We start from the raw sequence: 1,311 nt of genomic DNA on the forward strand, positions 1-1,311 counted from the left end.
ACTTCGCCATCTGTACGCCTCTCTACTATCATGAACGCATGGCGCTACCACGATTCCTCAAGTTTATCATCCCGCTTGTGGTCAGAAATGTCTTTTTGGTCACACTGTTTGTGTGTCTGGCAGGATCGTTGTCATTTTGCGCTTCAAATGTAATGAACCACTGTTTCTGTGAGCACATGGCCTTAGTGGAGCTGGCCTGTGGAAGCACCGCCATCAACAACCTGGCTGGTTTACTGACCATATTTCTCAACCCTGTGGCCGACTTTGTCTTTATCGCAGCTTCCTATGTGGTCATATTCAGCTCTGTGCTCAAGTCCAACAGGTCTGGGGTCAAAGCACTTCACACCTGCATCACCCACATCGTGGTCATCACCGTCAGCCTTACCATTGCACTTGTTGCTTTCCTGTCTTATCGTATCAGAAATGGACTTCCTGCCGCCATTCGGGTTTTCTTTAGTACCATGTACGTGTTGTTCCCGAGCTGTTTCAACCCGATCATCTACGGCATGAGAACCTCAGAGATCCGTCAGCACATCCTGAAGACCCTGACGTGCTGTCGCTTTGTCTGAACTGTTCCCCATTCTTAAGGAACGATTAAAAATCTGTAATGTAAAATGTATCCTATGAATTAATCATAATTTATTTGTCACATGGAAATAATACAATGTACAACTCCAGTAAAATGTGATCTCATCAGCTTCTTTAACTTGTGCACTGCTGTAGTAATGCTGTGCCCAGTTGTTACGTTACCAGTCCATTAATGGAGGGAAGAGTTGATGTTGTGCTGCTTGTTAGCCGGCAGTTGTCCATTGTGGTTGAGTCTGGTTTAGAAGAGTTTTGCTGCCAGTGCTGTCATTGCTGTGCCATATGCCAGTGATGCCGATCAGAGGAATTTGGTTGCTCTGTGTGTCTTTACAGAGATAGCAGTTTGGCGCAAACTTGGCTTTGTTCTGATTTGCTTGGAAATAAGCTTACAGACTTGTGTCTGTTTGGAGTACTAACTTGTCTGGTCTCTTCTACCATTCAAAAGAGTTTTTGTGTCTGTTTGAGCCACGTTCAGAGAGCTATTGTTTGCTACTTCATATAGCAGAGGTGGGAAGAAGTGGGGGACGGGCGTAGAAGCTCCAGCTGCTCACCAACCAAAGAAAGAGGGACAGATAACACAATCCTCCTGTCTGAACTAAGAGCAGTTTTTTGATACAGCGGTGAAGGCTCGTCTCTTCCGCTGCACAAAACACATCCCGGCACGAAGGCTAGTGTCGTTTCTTTCCCTACAAACTGTGGACTTCAAGTCCTGACAGGGTGGAGTTT

The 1,311-nt window shown here is 45.9% G+C and overlaps 1 protein-coding gene across 1 annotated transcript; it reads left to right on the forward strand.

Annotated features, from left to right (window-relative positions):
• Positions 1–5: 5 nt before the first annotated feature.
• LOC126387056 (olfactory receptor 52K1-like) lies at positions 6–569 on the forward strand (the record flags this gene model as incomplete). Its single annotated transcript, XM_050039615.1, has 1 exon — positions 6–569. A coding segment is annotated over one exon (564 nt), but the record flags the coding sequence as incomplete, so codon positions are not given.
• Positions 570–1,311: the final 742 nt, after the last annotated feature.

The sequence above is a fragment of the Epinephelus moara genome, unplaced genomic scaffold (genome assembly GCF_006386435.1).
Source record: "Epinephelus moara isolate mb unplaced genomic scaffold, YSFRI_EMoa_1.0 scaffold1728, whole genome shotgun sequence".
In the NCBI taxonomy this organism is placed as follows: Eukaryota; Metazoa; Chordata; class Actinopteri; order Perciformes; family Serranidae; genus Epinephelus; species Epinephelus moara.